Source organism: Rattus norvegicus, chromosome 8 (assembly GCF_036323735.1).
Source record: "Rattus norvegicus strain BN/NHsdMcwi chromosome 8, GRCr8, whole genome shotgun sequence".
Taxonomy (NCBI): Eukaryota; Metazoa; Chordata; class Mammalia; order Rodentia; family Muridae; genus Rattus; species Rattus norvegicus.
In genome coordinates this window covers 101,951,016-101,969,631 of record NC_086026.1, presented here as the reverse complement: position 1 = coordinate 101,969,631, position 18,616 = coordinate 101,951,016, and the positions used below count along the sequence as shown (strand labels likewise).

General features: G+C 41.7%; 1 protein-coding gene and 1 pseudogene across 2 annotated transcripts in view; one reads left to right on the top strand and one right to left on the bottom strand.

Annotated features, from left to right (window-relative positions):
* Plod2 (procollagen lysine, 2-oxoglutarate 5-dioxygenase 2) overlaps window positions 1–5,314 on the bottom strand; it is an 82,705-nt gene extending 77,391 nt beyond the window's left edge. For both annotated transcript variants that reach the window (NM_175869.3, NM_001142915.1), the window contains exon 1: window positions 5,009–5,314. In NM_175869.3, the coding sequence (NP_787065.2) occupies window positions 5,009–5,117 (109 nt within the window). In that variant the 5' untranslated portion in view covers window positions 5,118–5,314. The remainder of the gene's footprint in view (window positions 1–5,008) is intronic.
* An 8,225-nt stretch (window positions 5,315–13,539) lies between these two features.
* On the top strand, window positions 13,540–13,988 carry Rpl39-ps5 (ribosomal protein L39, pseudogene 5; annotated as a pseudogene).
* The last annotated feature ends 4,628 nt before the right edge of the window (window positions 13,989–18,616 follow it).

The window sequence follows — 18,616 nt, the reverse complement described above, 5'->3', positions numbered from 1 at the left end:
AATAGAAATCGTACTCGAACCAAGAGAGTCACCACGGGTCCCTTTGCATATAACTGCACCGCCTTTAAGAAATCCAAGAAAATGTGTATGCTGGTAGGATGGCGAATGCAACATTCATTGCATTGAGAAAACTGCCGCACGTCATAACTCAGAGATGTATAAATACTCTGGCTTAAACTATTTTTTTTTTAAATAGGATATTCATGTGTTATGGAAATGCTACGAAAACTTAATTTCCCCTCTATCAGAACATAAAAATAAAGGAAACCTAGCTTTTTGCATAAAACTACCTATCTAAAATCTAAGTTTGTATGTGAAGCTATCCTGAATGAAAAATATTAAAATGTACATGAAGCTACTATATTTTAAATTATAAACTGTTCTTTTTTTTTTACATAAACAGTAACTTATTTGAAGGTACACTTTAAAATAATGAAGCGTTTCGGATATAAAAGTATCATTGTGACCCAGTGAGTAGGGTAATAATTTAACAGCGCTCCACTGACTGTCAGCCACTGCTTAACAAACCAGGCTTTCAAGGCAGTGACACTGCCCATATTCTAAGACTCCGAGTAACTCCTTGGGGGCAACTGCAATGGTAATAGCTTTGGAAGTTACCCCTTTCCAGTGTGTTCACAGAGAGAAGAAAAGTAAAACACATACACAAAACCGCTCAAGTCACTTGAAAATGCACTGCCTTTCTCGATGCGGCCTGATTTACTGCTGCAGTTACAAGAGACTAAAATTTCTGATGTACAAATATACTAATTATTTCATACAAGGAATTAAGCCAAAACCTACCACCAAGTCCCTTGAATAAAGGTCTAGAATATAAATCTAAAGAAAAATGTGTCTTCTTTCCCATCTGGCCAAAATAAAGATACTTTGTTTTTAACTACATAAACAGTATTTACACCAAAGTATATATCTAGTTAGAGTCAAGTATCCGGTTTCAAAGATTGCAGAAATCTCCGGCAACATCTAAAATGAAAACCAGGCCTCTGGCATGCCCAGAGCCAGCTGCTACTGTCCCAACTGTGGCCCTTTCCAAGAGAGGAGCAAGCTACACGTGTTACAACTTCAGTAAGAATGTCATCTCCTATGACAAGGACCAACACAGGGCAAGACAGTAAACATTTTAAGGCTGTGTAGTCAATTCCATCTGTGGGGAACTCCTCAGCTCAGCCTGGGAGCACTAAAGGCCACCACAGAGAATGTGCTAGCAGTCACAATGTGACTACAGCCAACACAGCTTCGAGTCCATAAAGTTTTCACTTGCCCTGATATATTACTTTCCTTCTGATCTTCTCCATGTATCCGAAATTGTGGAGTCTGGTTGCTCAAAGGCCATAGAAAACACAAAGGTGGATCTGACCTTGTGGATCTGGCCTGTGGTTTTCATTCTGTCCCTGGCTGAGGGGCAAATTGGTGTTGCACATATACCACTATATCCAAAACCTATGAACAGCATGCTTTCCCCTTTCCCTGTCAATCATTCATCTCTCTAAGTCCCTGAAGCCCAGCTGCTATTTCTTTACTAAATACCCAAAAGTCCAACAGAACAAAACTGAGGGCAGGTAGGGCATGGAGAAACAGAAACAGTGCAGGAGAAGGGGTACAGGCTCCTTTTATTGTTCCCCAGTGTTCTTGTGGGAGGTACGAAATACCCCAAAATCCTAATTCTGGTCCTATAACTGATTGTGGCATACAAGCACCTGAAGAGAACAGCGAATGCACTATCTTTTATTAAGAGAAATCTGGGGTGGATACAAGCTATGGAGAAGAGCTGCTAACAGCAACTTGGAAATAAGGTCCCGGATGATAGGACATGCTTACAGTGCTCAGTCTCGGTACCAAGGGTCCCTGAGGCAGAAAGAACACTGGGCCAAGTTAACTGAAGGCCTGGAAGAGGCACTTCTAAGCTCACTGGCTGCATGCTGTTTTTCACAATTCTTAAAGGAGGCCTTAAGCCTTACAAAATAAATGGTGAATCTTTTAGTGGTAAAGGGGCCAGACGTGCATTCTGAAGACCATAAAAAAAATGAGTAAAACCTCAGAGTCTAAGTCATTAACTTATAAACACAAAGCAAAACAGGTTTGAGCTGCATATACTGACCATATTAAGCTATAAAAGAAAGAAAAGCAAAAACAAAAGACAGCAAGTGGGAGAAGCTTCCAGGACTCAGACTGGGGAGAAATGCAGGAAAGGCAGAGTACAAAAAAGGAGACTCCCCCTTTCCCTCCCCGCAGCCTGTCTGGGGACTCACTGTCTCCCTCTCCACCCTGTAAATTACTAGTTTGCATCAGCAGATAGGGACAAGCCTTTTCTTCCTTCCTCGAACGCACCATAGCAAATTAAAGAGCTTATAAATGAATATCACTGAAAAATGCTAGTCTTAGGAGAAATGTCTGAAACCTTCTCTTTGCTCCAAACTTGGTTTTGGCCCAATGGAGTTCATACAATAGTCAAGGTACCTCTAAGAGCACACACTAGTCTGGATCCAGGTCTAGCATCCAGACTGCAGAGACTTGGCAGGAGCACCCTCTCCTTCTCTCATCTAGAAGGCATGAAGTGCAAGAAGCATCAACGTAAGAACCTGACTGAAGACCTCAGCCTGGGGAAAGCTCCAAGAAAGAAAAATTTGATAAATGCTTCGAGGACAAATGGGGACAAATGACTTTAACTGAAGTCATTTTTACATTCTTTTTTAATCTGGACTACTGGGCGGCCAAAAGACATCCAGGACAGCACACAGCAGATCCTTCCGTTGCTGTAACAAGCAGGACATTCCCAACTGTTGAGCCCCCAGCCAGGAAATATATTAGAGAAGCACATTCACTGAAACAGTGGAAAATTGAGAGAAAAAAATGTTTTTTAAAAAACTAAGAATGGTAGTCCCAGCTATTCAGGAAGCTGAAGTAGGAGGAACACATGAGCCCGGAAGTTCCAGAAAACGCTCACAAATAAATGGAAGAACAGATAGCACTGTGATGTCCCATTGCGTCAAGGACACCTATTAATCTTGGGCAGTGTGATTCTCAAGTAGGTAAGAGGTCAAGGAAAAAGCAAGACTTACAATTTGGGTTATGACTCAAATTATCAATAGGGTCCATTTCCTTTCATGTAGGAGAGTGAGCATACACTGGTGGGGTTGGGGCTGCATGTGAAGGCATGAAGACAATCTCAGGAGTCACCCCTCAGGTACCAGCTACCTTTTGTTTGACACAGGATCTCTCATTAGCCAAGCAAAGGTTGCCAGGCTGGCTACCTTACTTAAGTGGCCAGTCAGCTCCAGGGCTCTGCCTAAGTCTCCCTACCATCTCACCATCAATGCATCTCATCATGCCACCTTTTAAGTATACCCTGGGGATCCAAAACTCAGATCCTCACACTTTTGGGACAAGTCCTTTACTAAATGAGCCATCTCCCGAGCTCTGACTATAGTTTTTACTGACCAGCAAGAACACATTGTCAAAGAATGGGGGTCACAGGTGATCTGCACTCTTCTTGAAGTTCTATTCATCTAGACAACTTAAAGAATTACTTCCATATTTATGTAGTAATTTCCAGTTATACTAATTTAGGAATAAAACTTACCACAGCTGATAATAATTCTGACCAAATTACCAAACAATGCATCTATCAGCTCACCACAGAACATGTCAAACCATCTCTGTGTGTGTGTAACCAGAATGTCTACTACTCAGCTGGCTCCATTCATGCACACGGAAATTTCCAACACTTAGCTCATAACTGAACTCTGGGCCCACCTACCACAGAAACCACATCTCAGATATTAGCCATGGGTTTCATATGGAAAAAACTTTCAAATCTGAAATCCCCTGCCCTCAGCCATTACAATCCATTAAAAATTTAACATCCATTTCCACGAAATGTAAAAGTTTGCATTGGGAAGTTGATTTTTAACTACGAACAGAAAGGGAGCAGCCTGGCACGGATATCCTCTTTAAAAAGTGAGAGGTTGCATCGAGGTGGCATAAAATACACAGAAGCTGAAGCCCAACTCTGAAATTAGCAAGTCCTAGAGGTTTTTTTTACTTTACTAATAAAAGCTTGGTTTGGGGGTTTCAACAAAGACAGTTTTCAGAAAGAGTCTTTCTATTTTGTGTCTCTATTTGCATCTATCTGGGTCGTTTTCTAGTATTATGCTGAAAGAAATACCCTTGATATGTGATTAAAATGAGTTCAAACTCAGAATAATCGCACAGGTTCAGATTTCCCTGTGACTGGTAGAATAAAGGCACCCATTTCTGCAGCCAACAAAGGAAGCACTGTTCCCCAGAACCAGGTGCTTCTAAGCCCTTAATTTCCATGTATTGAGCCAAGCGAAAGACAAAAAAAAAAAAAAAAAAAATGGCTACAAGGAGCATCTGGACTTGTGCCAAGTGTCACCTTCTGAATTGGAATCCCAAGGTGGTAGGTAATGTTTGCTCCTGGGTTTGGTTTCCAGCAGAAAAGGATCTAACTAGTTATTGAAGAATGCAAAATTATCGCATCCACCCACTCACTCACCACCAGAATACATCAAGTTATTTAAACACAAAGCTCAGTTCCAGGGCAGTTGAGCCCAGGGCCCAGAAGTGGAAACCGCCAAAGAACTCCCCTCAGCGTTAAAAGCGCTGCAAGTCCCTTTGAGACAAATAGGCGGCGGGGCTCTCCTCTGGCTGAACCCAGAAAGTTTTGTTCACACCAACTTGCCTCCAACTACTAGCTTTAGTTCAGCTTCCGAACACCGTCCAGGGGCACCCCAAAGTGAACAAAAGGAGGAGCGGCTGGGTGAGCATTGGGTCCACTCTTAGCCAGGTCCCAAGCGCGGCGTGTAGATAGAGGCAGGATGGCGGGTTGCTTCCCGGGGCGCAGGGAAGAATGTCCCCATAAGTCGCAAAGCACAGAGCCCCGCAGGTCAGGCAGCGATGAAGCACGCAAAGAGGAAACATGCCCAGCTCCCTCTAGACCGGCCGATGGAAGCCGGCATGCAGAGCTCACCTGCTGGGATGCGCGAGGGAGTCTCCTCCGCTACGCCCAGGCTAGCCGCCCAGGAGAGCAGGGCGAGCATGGGCATCAGCAGCCCCAGCCTCACTCCGCGGTCCCCCATCCGCCCCTAAGCCCGAAAGCCCGAGGCCTGCGGCGAGGACTTCTCGCGAGACGCGGAGACCCCGAAGAGCACCGGGTTAGACGTGGGGCCCGGGACGGCAGCGGAGGACGGATGAGAGGACTGCGTGGGTACCAAAGCGATTGGAGAACACTGAGCGGACTAGCGCGGAGCCCGAGCGCACCGAGCAGACGACGGAACCGGCGGTGCGCCCGGCGCGGGCTTAAGAGCAGCCAAGGAGGGCGGGGCCGGGGGCGGGGCGCTGTCCGGGGACCCCGCGTCCCGGGCTATCCGGGCTGCGCCCCCACCCTCCGAGTCGCCTACGCCTACGTGCACCGCCTCACGCCCGGGCTCCGGGGAGCTTGCTTGCGGAACGTGCGCCCCTCTGCGCTCCCCGCGTTCCAGAAGCTTCCTCGACACGCCCTGGCTAGACCTCCTTCCCCACTGAACCGGGCGCTCCCGGAGGTGAGTGGTGACTGCGGGGCTTCAGCCTGCCTGGCTGAGCAGGCGCTTGTCACACTCACTGCTGTTGCTTCTGAACTTAGCCATCACCTCGTCGAGGAAGGCCATGCTTTGGTTTTATTCTGTAAACAGAAACTTTTCATTGTCCGGTGAACATCTCTCCTGCCGCTGGTGCCAGGAGAGCCTCAGACTCTTTCCAGTAATGAAGCTTGTAAATCCGAAGGAGTCCAAGCCCAGCTTTTCTGCAACCTGGGGCTGTGCTTTACAAGTTCTCCCTGCCAGGCACATGGAAAATTACTTCCGAAGAAGTAGGGGATCCATTCCTGGGCTCCTGGGCTCCTGGGAGCCGCCTCCACTACTTCGGGTTTTGATTAGTATGTCTATGTAAAGTCATTTGTCCTGTGTTTTCAGACTTTAGCCCAAGATTTAAACTGTGCAGGAGCAAAAGTCTTGACAACTTTGTCTCACACTTTCCATGGTATGCTAAAAATTGAGGGAAGAATCAAAATGACCGCATTCTAGAAGGTTCTACTTAAGTCTCCATGAAATGAGAGAAGAAAGAAAACATTCATTCTATCTCCGAGTCCTTCAAGATAAAGTACTCAAGTTCATGAACACAGTTTTTGTAAAATTAGCATCAAATGCAGAGGAATACTAACTAACAGATTGAGAGCAGGTGGGAGAGTTTGTAAATATTTGGAGTGTGACATTTAGAAGAAAAATAACCTTGGGGCTGAGCCAGATTTTGCTGTGTTTTAAAGGTTTTGGTGGTGTGTCTGTCATCCTCCTCTTTTTAATAAAGGAAAATTGGGGAGACTTCAGAGATGAGTAGAAACAGTGAAAGAAATGGAAACTGTGACTGGAGAAGAATGAAGTTAGGAAGAATGAAGTAAAACTTTTTTTCTCTGAAGAGGAGCCGCTAAGGGATGGATTCTTTTGCGGTGTGGGTGGCAGGTGTAGAATCCAGGCAGGGGCAAGTCGAACCAGCCCTCGGAAGAATGGCTGGTCGTTTGGCTAAATATGTTTCCAGAAATCAGACTTACCACTGCCAAGTTCCTTGAACTTGAGTTCTTGCTTCCCCGAACCTCCGGAGTCCTCAACTTGCCTGGCTAGTGATGGAATTTCCATGGATGCTTAGCTACAGAGTCCACCAGTAATTACTGGTTACCATGACAGGCTCATCCTCTGTTGAGTCTCAAAGGCAGAACTTAAGAGCTTCTATAAAGCAATAGTCTCTGAGATTTTCAAAATAGCCAGACACTTCAATAACAGCCTGAAACCAAATCTTTCCAGCCCTCTCAGGTTTCCAGCCCTCCTGTCTGCTGGGGTTGTCTACTTGTATGTTCCTATGGCAAATAGCATCTTTAGCTCAGCAAATCCAGATTTCAAACCTAGCTTCTTTACCTTATTAATGATGCTCTAACTCACATGGTTTCAGATTTTTTTTAAATATTTGTATATTATTTTATTTTTATCATTTTATTGGATATTATTTATTTACATTTCAAATGTTATTTCCATAAGCCCCGTATCCTATCCCCTACCCTTCTTCTATAAGGGTGTTACCCCTCCCCAACTACACCCCTCACCCCACCCCCCTCACCCACCTCCCCACCCTTCCACCACCACCACCACCCACCAACCACCCCCCACCCACCCCCTGTCCAACCTCCCTACCCTGACATTCCCCTACACTGGGAGGTCCAGTATTGGCAGGACCAAGGGCCTCTCCTCCCATTGGTGCCCAACAAGGTCTTCCTCTGCTACATATGCAGCTGCAGCCATGGGTAAGTCCATGTGTACTCTTTGGATGGTGGTTTAGTCCTTGGGAGCTCTGGTTGGTTGGTATTGTTGTTCTTATGGAGATGCAAGCCCCTTCAGCTCCTTCAATCCTTTCTCTAATTTCTCTGACTGGGACCCCATTCTCAGTTCAATGGTTTGCTGCTAGCATTTCAACCCTATTTGTCATGCTCTGGCTGAGCCTCTCAGGAGACAGCTATATCAGGCTCCTGTCAGCATGCACTTCTTGTCTTCATCAATATTATCTAGTTTTGGTGGCTGGATCTCCAGGTAGGGCAGTCTCTGAATGGCCGTTCCTTCAGTCTCTGCTCCAAACTTTGTATGCACTCCTATGAATATTTTTGTTCCCCCTTTTACGAAGGAGTGGAGCATCCATACTTTGGCTGTCCAATCTTCTTGACTTTCATGTGGTCTGTTGATTGTAATTTGAGCTTTTAGGGTAATATCCACTTATCAGTGAGTACATACCATGTTTTTTTGTTTGTTTGTTTGTTTTTTGTTGTTGGTGGTATTTTTGTTTGTTTGTTTGTTTGTTTGTTTGTTTTTGTGGTTGGGTTACCTTACTCAGGAGGATATTGTCTAGTTCAATCCATTTGTCTATGAATTTCATGAAGTCATTGTTTTTGATAGTTGAATAGTACTCCATTGTGTACATTTTCTGTATCCATTCCTCTGTTGAAGGGAATCTGGGCCCTTTCCAGCTTCTGGCTATTATAAATATGGCTGTTATGAACATAGTAGAACATGTGTCTTTGTTATATGTTGGAGTGTCATTTGGGAATATGCCCAAGAGTGGTATAGCTGGGTCCTCAGGTAGTGAAATGTACAATTTCCTGAGGAACCTCCAGACTGATTTCCAGAGTGGTTGTACCAGCTTGCAATCCCAGCAACAATGGAGGAGTGGTCCTCTTTCTCCGAATACTCTCCAGCACCTCTTGTCACATGAGTTTTTGATCTTAGCCATTCTGACAGTGTGAGGTGGAATCTCAGGGTTGATTTGATTTGCATTTCCCAGATGACTAAAGATGCTGAGCATTTCTTTAGCTGCTTCTCAGCCATTCAACATTCCTCAGTTGAAAATTCTTTCTTTAGCTTTCTACCCCATTTTTAATAGACTTATTTGTTCCCCTGGAATCTAACTTCTTGAGTTCTTTGTATATATTGAATATTAGCCCTCCATCTGATATAGGTTTGCTAAATATCTTTCCCCAATCCGTCGGTTGCCCTTTTGTCCTAATGACAGTGTCCTTGACTTATAGAAGCTTTGCAATTTTATGAGGTCCCATTTGTCAATTCTTGATCTTAGATCATAAGCCATTAGTGTTTAGTTCAGGAAGTTTTCCCCAGTGCCCATGTATTTGGGCTCTTCCCCACTTTTTCTTCTATTAGTTTGAGTGTATCTGGTTTAATGTGGAGGTTCTTGATCCACTTGGACTTAAGCTTGTACAGGGTGATAAGCATGGATCGATCTGCATTCTTCTACATGCTGACCTCCAGTTGAACCAGCACCATTTGCTGAAAATGCTATCTTTTTTCCATTTGATGGTTTTGGCTCCTTTGTCAAAAATCAAGTGACCATAGGTGTGTGGGTTCATTTCTGGGTCTTCAATTCTAGTCCATTGATCTACCCGCCTGTCTCTGTACCAATACCATACAGTTTTTTATTACTATTGCTCTGTAATACTGCTTGAGGTCAGAGATGGTGATTCCCCTGTAAGTTCTTTTATTGTTGAGGATAGTTTTTGCCTTCCTGTAGTTTTTGTTATCCCAAATTAATTTGCAGATTGCTCTAACTGTCTGAAGAATTGAGTTGGAATTTTGATGGAGATTACATTGAATCTGTAGATAGCTTTTGGCAAACTGGCCATTTTTACTATATTAATCCTGTCAATTCATGAGCATGGGAGGCCTTTCTCCTCTGAGATTTCTTCGGTTTCTTTTTTCAGAGGCTTGAAGTTCTTGTCATACAAATCTTTCACTTGCTTGGTTAGAGTCACACGGAGGTATTTTATGTTATTTGTGGCTATAGTGAAGGGTGTCATTTCCCTAATTTCTTTCTCAGCCCGTTTATCCGTTGAGTAAAGGAAGGCTACAGATTTGTTTCAGTGAATTTTATATCCAGCCACTTTGCTGAAGGTGTTTATCAGGTTTAGTAGTTCTCTGGTGGAACTTTTGGGATCACTTAAATATACTATCATATCATCTGCAAATAGTGATATTTTGACTTCTTCCTTTCCAATATGTATCCCTTTGATCTCCTTTTGTTTTCCTATGGCTCTGGCTAGGACTATGAGTACTATGTTGAGTAAGTAGGGAGAGAGTGGGCAGCCTTGTATAGTAGTCCCTGATTTTAGTGGTATTATTTCAAGTTTTTCTCCATTTAGTTTAACATTAGCTACTGTTTTCTGTATATTGCTTTTACCATGATTAGGTATGGGCCTTGAATTCCTGTTCTTTCCAGGACTTTTATCATGAAGTGGTATTGAATTTTGTCATATGCTTTCTCAGCATTAATGAAACGATCACATGGTTTTTTACTTTGAGCTTGTTTATATAGTGGGTTATGTTGATGGATTTCCATATACTGAACCATCCTGCATCCCTGGAATGAAGCCTACTTAATCATGATGGATTATTGTTTTGATGTGTTCTTGGATTTAATTTGCAATAATTTTATTGAATTATTTTTGCATCAATATTCATAAGGGAAATTGGTCTGAAGTTCTCTTTCTTTGTTGGGTCTTTGTGTGGTTTAATTTTAAGTTTAATTGTGGCTTCATAGAAGGAATGGGTAGTGCTCTGTATGTTTCTATTTAGTAGAATAATTTGGACAGCATTGGTATGAGGTCTTCTATGAAGGTCTGATAGAATTCTGCACCAAACCCATCTGGTCCTGGGCTCTTTTTGGTTGGGAGACTTTTAATAACTGCTTCAATTTCTTTAGGAGTTATAGGGTTGTTTAGATGGTTTATCTGTTCCTGTTTTAACTTTGGTACCTGGTATTTGTCTTGAAAATTGCCAATTCCTCCAGATTTTCCAGTTTTGTTGAATATAGCCTTTTGTAGTAGGATCTGATGATTTTTTTGAATTTCCTCAGATTCTGTGGTTATACCTTCCTTTTCATTTCTGATTTTGTTAATTTGGATATGCACTCTGTGACCTCTGGTTAGTCTGGCTAAGGGTTTATCTATATTATTGATTCTCTCTAAGAACCAGCTCTTGGTTTTCTTGATTCTTTGTATAGTCCTTTTTTCCCCTACTTGGTTGATTTCAGCCCTGAGTTTGATTATTTCCTGCCTTTTACTCCTCTTGGGTCTATTTGCGTCTTTTTGTTCTAGAACTTTTAGGTGTGCTGTCAAGCTGCTGATGTATGCTCTCTCCTGTTTCTTTCTGCAGGCACTCAGACTATGAGTTTTCCTCTTAGCACTGCTTTCATTGTGTTCATAAGTTTGGGTATCTTATGCCTTCATTTTCATTAAATACTAAGAAGTCTTTAATTTATTTATTTATTTCTTCCTTGACCAAGATATCATTTGAGTTCAACTTCCATGTATATGTGGGCTTTCTGTCATTTTTGTTGTTATTGAAGATCAGCCTTTGTCCATGGTGATCTGATAGGTTGCGTGGGATTATTGCAATCTTCTTGTATCTGTTGAGGCCTGTTTTGTGACCGATTATATGGTCAGTTTTGGAGAAGGTACCATGAGGTGGTTTGAAGAAGGGATATTCTTTCTTTTAGGATGAAATGTTCTATAAATATCTGTTAAATCCATTTGGTTCATAACTTCTGTTAGTTTCTCTGTGTCTCTGTTTAATTTCTGTTTCTATGATCTGTCCATTGATGAGAATGGGGTGTTGAAATCTCTATTATTATTGTGTGAGTTGCAATGTGTGATTTGAGCTTTAGTAAGGTTTATTTTATGAATGTGAGTGCCCTTGTATTTGGAGCATAGATATTTAGGATCATCTTGGTGGATTTTTCCTTTGATGAATATGAAGTATCCTTTCTTATCTTTTTTGATAACTTTTGGTTGAAAGTCGATTTTATTCGATATTAGAATGGCTACACCAGCTTATTTCATTGGACCTTTTGCTTGGAAAATTGTTTTCCACACTTCTACTCTGAGGTAGTGTCTGTCTTTGTCACTGAAGTGTATTTCCTGTATGTAGCAAAATGCTGGATTCTGTACATATCCAGTCTGTTAGTCTGTCTTTATATTGGGGAATTGAGTCCATTGATGTTAAGAGATATTAAGGAATAGTGATTGTTGTTTCCTGTTATTTTTGTTGTTAGATATGGAATTATGTTTGTGTGTCTCTCTTCTTTTGGATTCATTGTAAGGAGAGTACTTTCTTGTTTTTTCTAGGGTTTAGTTTCCCTCCTTGTGTTGGAGTTTTCCATCTATTATCCTTTGAAGGGCTGGATTTTTAGAAAGATACTGTGTAAATTTGGTTTTGTCATGCAATATCTTGGTTTCTCCATCGATGTTAATTGAGAGTTTTGCTGGATGTAGTAGCCTGGGCTGGCATTTGTGTTCTCTTAGGGACTGTATGACATCTGCCCAGGATCTTCTGGCTTTCATAGTCTCTGGTGAGAAGTCTGGTGTAATTCTTATAGGTCTGCCTTTATAGGTTACTTGACCTTTTTCCCTTACTGCTTGTAATATTCTTTGTTTTGTGCATTTGGTGGTTAGACTATTTTGTGACAGGAGGAATTTCCTTTCTGGTCCAATCTATTTGGAGTTCTGTAGGTTTCTTGTAGGCTTCTCTTTAGATTAGGGAAGTTTTCTTCTATGATTTTGTTGAAGATATTTACTGGCCCTTTGAGCTGGGAGTCTTCACTCTCTTCTATACCTATCATCCTTAGGTTTGATCTTCTCATTGTGTCCTGGATTTCCTGGATGTTTTGGGCTAGGAGCTTTTTGCATTTTACGTTTTCTTTGATGATTATATCAATGTTTTCTAAGGTATCTTTGGCCCTTGAGATTCTCTCTTCTATCTCTTGTATTCTGTTGGTTATGCTTGCTTCTATGACTCCTCATCTCTTCCCTAGGTTTTCTATCTCCAGGGTTATTTCCCTTTGTGATTTCTTTATTATTTGTATTTCCATTTTTAAATCCTGGATGGTTTTGTTCAATTCCTTCACCTGTTAGGTTGTGTTTTCCTGTAATTCTTTAAGAGATTTTTGTGTTTCCTCTTTAAGGGCTTCTACTTATTTAACTGTGTTGTCCTGTATTTCTTTAAGGGAATTATTTATGTCCTTCTTAAAGTCCTCTATCAGCATCATGAGGTGTGATTTTAAATCTAGATCTTGCTTTTCTGATGTGTTTAGATATCCAGTATTTGCTTTGGTGAGAGAAATGGGCTCTGATGGTGCCAAGTTAGCCTTGGTTTCTGATGCTTAGGTTCCTGTGCTTGCCTCTCGCCATCAGGTTGTCTCTGGTATTAGCTTGTCTTGGTGTCTCTGACAGTGACTTGACCTTCCTGTAGGCTTGTGTGTCAGCAGTCCTGAAGACCTGTTTTCTTTCAGCTATATCTGGGAACAGAGAGCTGCTCCTGACTTTGTGTGACCTGAAGCCTCCAGGTGGGTTTGCTTGGAGCAGAGGAGTTGGCCTCACCTCTGCTCTCAGGTATGTCAGTGCTCTGGGGACTGGCTTTAGCTCTGGGCTCAGGAAGAAATGGCAAGGCTCCTGCCCCTGATTGCTCCTAGGTTACTGTATCCAGAGGACACTAGGCAGGTTCCTCTTGGGCCAAGATGTAAGCAGAAGTGTCAATCTTCCCTGAACTCTCAGGATTGTCTGCACTTCTGAGAATCCAGCTCTCTTTTGGGTACGAGCCAGATTTTTTTTTTTAATTTCTACTCACAATAGCACTAACCTAGAGGACTGTTACGTTTTCCTTCACATTTCCTCTCCCTCCTTCCATTCCCTTTTTCCTGCTTAAGTAGCATACCACTTAATGCCTCAGCTCAAGCTTTTTATCACTGGCCAAATTTTCTGTGGCTGCTTCCACTACCCAAACTGTGGCACTCTGTATTAAGGCTAGATCCATCATAGTCATGATTTTTTTTCATCCCCAGATACAAAGATTTCACAGAGCCGGAAACAATCCTAACCCATTTGCCTACAATTCAAATTATTTCACTAAAGTTTAAGCCGCCTCATGCTATATCCTGCATTTGATTGGTTTGACTACTTCATCTCTCACCACAAGATGAATGTTTCGTTTTTATCCTCCAAAATCTGTATGGCACTCTCTTCTCCTTTCCTCTGCCCTACACCTGATCTGACTTCTTGCCATGCCTTCTCACAAGGCTTTGAGAATCAAGCGATCCCTGGCCAAGAAACAAAAGCAAAATCGTCCTACTCCTCAATGAATTCGGATGAAAACTGGGAACAAAATCAGGTAAAACCCAAAGAGAAGACACTGGAGGAGAACGAAGCTGGGTCTGTAATAGTTCACAGAATGGCAGGACTGGGGGTTTATCCTGAATCATGGTCATTGCTCAATCCTACCAGACAGAGTTTAACATTTTAACCTGGAGACTTGCTCGTGCCTAAATTGGGGGTGTGGTTTGTCCAGCAATAAAATGTATGTAACCTTTAAAAAAAAGTTTATATAGCAATCATTGTCATTGTTTGGGTTCCTCTGTGTTTCAGCCTTGGTTACAGGAAGAGTGTTCAGAAGAAACTGAGTAGGTGAGGTTGAAGAAAGTCCAAAAAAGACAACCAGGAGTCCATTCATGTTGTAATCTAACCCAGTAGGTACAGCCTGTAGTCCACAGACCTGATGTATAATTACACCTTATAGATAGCATAGTCAAGGCACAAGATATCTGCGATATCTTTATTTTCAACTCCAACATTCTTTGAAGGGCCTCGAAACAATGCTTGTTTTCCACACATTCCCAGCATGTGTGCTCAGAGACATAGCAACCTACCAATGATTGTGTAACTCTAGATTGCAGGATGTCAAGTTGTCATGCTCAGAAATGCTAAGATCAGAGGAGAAAACAGGAATAAGCCTGCATTCGTTCATGTTATCTATCTGTATAAAGACTTCTAACAAACAACCCTCTCTGCCTTCTTTGAGCTAGCCAGCTCAAATTGAGCTCAACCTCTTTAGAGATTCAGTCTATCATCCTATGAGACAGCTGAGCACATAGGGAACCTGCCTGACCTCTTTCTTTGACCTAAGTGAACAAAGAAGTCCTGTGAATGTTTTAGGAAGAGCAGAAGTGTGCTTTGCACACTGGAATAAGATTCCAGATGTTAGATGAAGAACCAAGGGGCAGGCAGTGGCGAAAAGCAACACTACAAACCAATTTAAAGATTGAAGCCTAGCAAAAAGGCCATGGTGGCATTAACCACATTGGTATTACTAAATCAAAGTCAGTTTCTCAATAAGTTCTACTGTACAGCCGACAAAATGTGATGGTCTATATGTGGGTGTAAGAGAATGTCAAAGAATATTTATTCAGTGAATATTTGTTGGGTGAATAAGACGTAATGCTCCGGGAACATACTTCATGATGGGTGGATATGGAGAAGAACATTGTAAGAAACAAACTAGAAGGAAAATAACCAGACAGCCAAGGAATGAAATGAAAGAAAGCAGGCCCTTCTGGAAAGGGAGGGGGAGTAGTCTGTAAAGGAAACCGATAAAGTCAGACAGACAAAACTGATCCAAAGGAAGAAGTTTAGGAAAAGGAGACTGGTCTGAGTAGTTGGGATACGCATGTAAGATCTTAACCTCAAAAGGGAGGAGAAACCACATGGGGGAGAAGAGAGCGAGAAAACAGCAGACCATTCCTCTGTGACTCCATCTAAACCAGGGGTTTCCTGGGCATGTTGGAGTGCAGCCTTTCCTCACTTAAGGATGGCTAAGTTACCACAGTGCTGACTCTGCTCTTCAAGTATGAAAGGTTTGTAACATGCTCGGGAACTCCAGCGGTATTCCAAGCTCTCATCTAAGGAAAGATGATTTCCTAGGTGGCATATGTATGGTAAAGTTGAATGTCTTTTCAGCCAGTAAGAAAATTAAATGAGCTGCTTAACATAATGAATAATTAGCAAACAAAGCTACTTACTTCTAACAGAGAACACTGACTCGTGTTCTGAGGATTTTAATTTACTCTCATTTGTCTGTGTCATTAGAGATTAATAAGCGTACGGTTTTCTATAAGTAATCTCAGTTCTCATTCCAACACTTTCAGATTAAACGTCATTTTTTTTAAAACCTTGATTGCATGCTTTAACCAGCTTCTATGGAATCTTCCCTAGGTAGATATGAGTTGGGAAGGCCATGTACATCGGAAAAATGATGTCATACTTAAAACTAACTCAGCCAAGTTAAAATAGCAAGGAGAGGCCAGGACCGCAGAGAGAGCCAAATGGTGCATGGTCTTCTGAGAAGATGATTCTAGCAGATGCTTTCTGACTAGTCACAATGATTGAGACAGAGCTGTCTGCGCTATGAGTCACCCCACAAGCCCAGAAGCAGACATTTGTGGTGTCTGCGTTTGTCATCCAAGTAGGTTTCAATGAAGTCCAGAGCCGCAACATATCTGTTGACACAGATAACACTAAAATGCTACTAATTGTGACCAGCTGGGGCGTAGTGTCACATTTTTCTTGTTCAACAGCAGTTATTAATGGTTTCTTTCTGGTTCTTTTGTTTTTAAGTTTTCTCATTTCCTTAAGTACTAGCCCAAGGCACAGGAAGCTGAAGTGACATGAATGCACTGCACATAGAAGGACTGGAAGTTGTGGCTTAGTCTTTATTAGGAAGGAAGTTATGGCAAAATCAGAATCATTAAGAACACATCCCTTAGACACTGCATGAGGGTTTTAGAAAAGGGGGCCTGAAATTTAACAAACATTTTATTTTGGGCATAGGAGTGCCTGAGTACTACTGCAGATGTGTTGGGTCAAAGAATATCTTTGTAGAACTGAGTTATCTCTTTATGAATTTCAGGTATGGCACTCTGTCACTTACTGAGCTGGTTCTGTGGCCCAGGCCCTGAGTTTCATTTATCCAATAAAGTATTAGGATTTATTATTATTATTATTATTATTATTATTATTATTTCAAATAAGTACTCAAGTTTATGAAAACAAAAGCCACAAGTAAAAGACAAATGCATGAACATACAGTTAGAAACATAGACAAACATGTCTGTGCCCTTGTATAATGTCAGGATTTGTTGAACAAAAATTAACTCACAAAGTATGGCAGGTAGGCCCTTTTTTTTTTTTTTTGATAGCCAACTGTACTGTCTAGTTTTATAGCAACTTGACACAGTGACAGTCATTTGTGAAGAAGGACTTTCTCAATTGAGGAAACTATATAAAATTGGCATGCAGACAAGTCTACAATGCATTTTTTAAAAGTTAGTGATTGGTGTGGGAGAGCCCAGCCAGTTGTAGATGATGTCATCCTTGGACAAGTGGTTCTGGATACTGGAAGAAAATAGGCTGAGGAAGCCACAAAGAGCAAGCCGGTAAGTACCACTCCTCTGCTTCAGTTCCGGCCTCAAGTTACTGAACAGACATCTTTTGAAGATGCACTTGCTTGTACAATACAATGATTCCTTTCCTCTATAAGTTGTTCTTGGCCATTGCATTTTTATCACAGCAATAGAAACTCTAAGAAACCAACCAAACTAAATCTAAGTTTCTTCTCATCAATCTTAGTTACTAATATTAGCTCTCAGACCACACTTTACATATCACACAAGAAATATAATAGCTTTATCAGGTAGAGAATGGCTAAAATGGTTAAAGAGGTTGAAGCAGAGTTTAAGGAGTTTCAAAGAAGCTTGAGAGTCAGAAGCTGGCAGCCCAACAGGGATGCAAAAATGTCTCTGCAGGAAGATAGGAAGCGGGGTTGGGAATCTGTTATTGCCATTGAGACAGATGGTGAGGTTGGAGCTGAGCTGCAGGGGTGTGACACTGTGTTGGTTGTCATGATGAAGGGCAGAACCAGATCCAGATGAAAGAACAGGTGAACAGCTGGATGACAAGTGCAACTAGATAAGACACAGGATGATAAGTGGATGGCAGTTTAAATAGGCTGTGTCCACAAGCTGACCTCCAGTCCCTGAGACAGTGAGGATCTCTCTGCCTGTCTATCCTTTGATGAACACATGGAATGATCACAGGATTGGCCTGTGGGACTTTCACTATGGGATTGTCCTCCACTTGGGGTCCAGGTGAGGCAGTTTCACTTTTCCCCAGCCTGATGTTCAGTAAGTTTTTGGGCCCAATTTTCCTAGTATGATTTTCATATTTTCTTGTGTTCTAGTGGTCCCAATTTTCTTTGATATCAGAGAGGGAAGCAGAGAAGAGAGGAGGGGAGTCTAGCACTCTGTGATCTAAAAGGGATCGTTTCCGTTTTTCTCATTGAGACCAGTCTGTACCTTGCTATAAGTCACTATATACTGAGTAAAATATGGTTTTTCAGACTGTGTCTTTCCCTGAAAGACTCCATTTCGCAAGCAGCTTTTGATTCCTTTTTGATGAAGGAGAATAACAGTGTATTTCATGGATACATAAACACTCCCATCTGCCTGGCTCTACTCAACAAGCACAGACCGGTACTTAGTGTATGCGAAAGGTAGAGAGCTAGCTACCTGATGGTAAGAACAAAATTCCACAAGAAAATAACAGGAATTAATAAATACTGTTCAAAAATAGCTTCAGTAATAACAGTCCCGTTACCCAAAAAAAGATACAGATTAACAGATTGGATTAGAAAACAGAATCCTTTTTACTGCATCCAAAAAACACACCTTCCAATGTAGGCTTGACATACCTTAGAGTAAAAGAGTGAGGAAATGTTTTCAAGCAAGGGTAACAAAGAAACAGCTAATATCTGACAAAATAACCTCAAGCCAAAAGTGGTCAGAAGATAGTCATTAAAGGAAAAGACAACTGAGAGGACATTACAATTCTAAACATTTATGAATCAAACACAGGGATAGTGTGACTTCAATCTCTTATCAATAGATCATTAAGACAAAAACTAAGTAGAAAGACGTAGGAGCTAATTAGTATAAATCAAATGCATCTCTACAGCCTGTAGCCAGATTGGTTCAGCATGGAATTCTACCAGATATCCCAAGAATACCAGTACTCTGTCAATTATATCATAAAACAGAAAAGATAGATCACTTCCAAACTCTTTTTGTGATTCCTGAATTATCTGAACCAAAAGCAGACAAAAATGAGAAATAAGTA